Raw genomic sequence first — 1,654 nt, 5'->3', positions numbered from 1 at the left:
TATATATATATAATGATATAAGTAATTATAAGTAATTATATCATATAATATATGTATTATTTATATAATAATATAAATAATTAAATAGTATTTTTATGTTGTATTTTCTATTATTATTCAAAATGTGTTTATTTTAGATGTAACTGAAATAAATACTTTACCAAAATGGCTTCCAACATATGAACAACTAAGTGTAGTAGAACCTAAACCTAAGTCAGATGATCTATGTATTAGAGCAACAAGATGGACAAAAGAAAAATTAATTCAGTTACATTCTGACTTAAAAGCAATAAGATTAAGTACTATATATGTGACAATAGATGCACCAGTATTATTAAAGCGCAAGTATAAAATGCCATCTTTACCTCCTACACCATATAAAACAACTATAGAAGATATAGCAAATATACGTCTACATCAATTGTCTACACTTATTCAAAAAATAGTTAGAGGAAGAGCTATTCAATGCATGGTAATAACTAAATGGAATATATATACACATTTATTTTTTTGTTTGTTTATTTTTTTATTTATTTTAATTAATTCAAATTTAAATAATTTTATTTTATTTTTTTTTTAGATGTTTGAAGGTCGCAATAGATGTAGAGAATTAATTGAAGAATTACAATCGTCTTATGGATTAGAAGAATATAGTAAAAAACAAAATCAAAAAGAAAAACAGCATACATTAGAATTACAAGAATTACAAAATGAAAAATCTTTGCAAGATGATCGTTTATGTGAAATCTTAAATTCTTTAGAAGGAATGACTTTATCAGGAATGCTAGATTTTCTTACTAAAGTATAATTCATTTCATTAAATTGATTTGCTATTGTTAAAGTTGTAATTAAATATAATTTTTGTAATATTTTTCATTTTTGTTTTGAAGGAATTAATAAGATTAGAAGATGAACGTCAAATACATGCTTTTGCATTATTAGCTGAAAGAAAAAGAGCTCTCAGAGAAGCAGCAGAAGCTGGAAAACGTCAGTTAGAATATAATCGTCGCAGAGAATTTGACGAAATATTTAAACAAATTATAAAAATTAATCAAGATTCTGTAGAAACTTATTTAGAAGATATAATAAAAGAAGGTATTGAATGGGTATCCGATGAAGCAACTAAAGCATATATTTCAGAATTGTGTGATACAATAGACAATGTATCAAAAGTTGCACGTGACAAGTATGATGAGAATAAATTAATTTTCTATAATTCTTTCTAACATATTTTTTTTTATAGTTTATAATCTTAATATTTTATAATCTTTTGTATTTTAGTGAAACAAAATTAGCAGAAGAAGAAATGATAGCTAATATGATTTACAATTTTGTATTACCAGAAATAGAAAAAACTACTTTACGAAAAAATATAAGAGAAAAACAACAAGTTTATTTGCAAAATGCTCATGCTGTAATCTATAATAAAATATTGAACTTATCATCTGTTGAAGATAAAAATTAATTGGAAAAAAAATAAAAAATAATATAAAAAAAACGAAAAAATATTTAATTGTAAAACATTGAAAAAATTACAAATATTGTTATGTCTTAAAAAATTTATGATTTTTATTATTTAATATATTATATTGTTTTATTATTGTCAAATTAAAATAGATACATGTAAATTTTCTGAAAAATATTGATATAATTG

The 1,654-nt window shown here is 21.9% G+C and overlaps 1 protein-coding gene across 4 annotated transcripts in view; it reads left to right on the top strand.

Moving 5' to 3' along the window:
• The window catches only part of LOC102678225 (cilia- and flagella-associated protein 91-like), a 4,246-nt gene extending 2,770 nt beyond the window's left edge, over positions 1-1,476 (top strand). For all 4 annotated transcript variants that reach the window (XM_006623109.2, XM_006623110.2, XM_006623108.2 and 1 more), the window contains exons 5-8: positions 138-472; positions 581-802; positions 891-1,186; positions 1,282-1,476. In XM_006623109.2, coding sequence (XP_006623172.1) covers positions 138-472; positions 581-802; positions 891-1,186; positions 1,282-1,465 — 1,037 coding nt within the window. In that variant the 3' untranslated portion in view covers positions 1,466-1,476. The remainder of the gene's footprint in view (positions 1-137; positions 473-580; positions 803-890; positions 1,187-1,281) is intronic.
• Positions 1,477-1,654: the final 178 nt, after the last annotated feature.

The sequence above is a fragment of the Apis dorsata genome, unplaced genomic scaffold (genome assembly GCF_000469605.1).
Source record: "Apis dorsata unplaced genomic scaffold, Apis dorsata 1.3 scaffold_815, whole genome shotgun sequence".
Taxonomy (NCBI): domain Eukaryota; kingdom Metazoa; phylum Arthropoda; class Insecta; order Hymenoptera; family Apidae; genus Apis; species Apis dorsata.
Note: the sequence above shows the minus strand (reverse complement) of the source record. Positions and strands in the feature narration are given on the sequence as shown.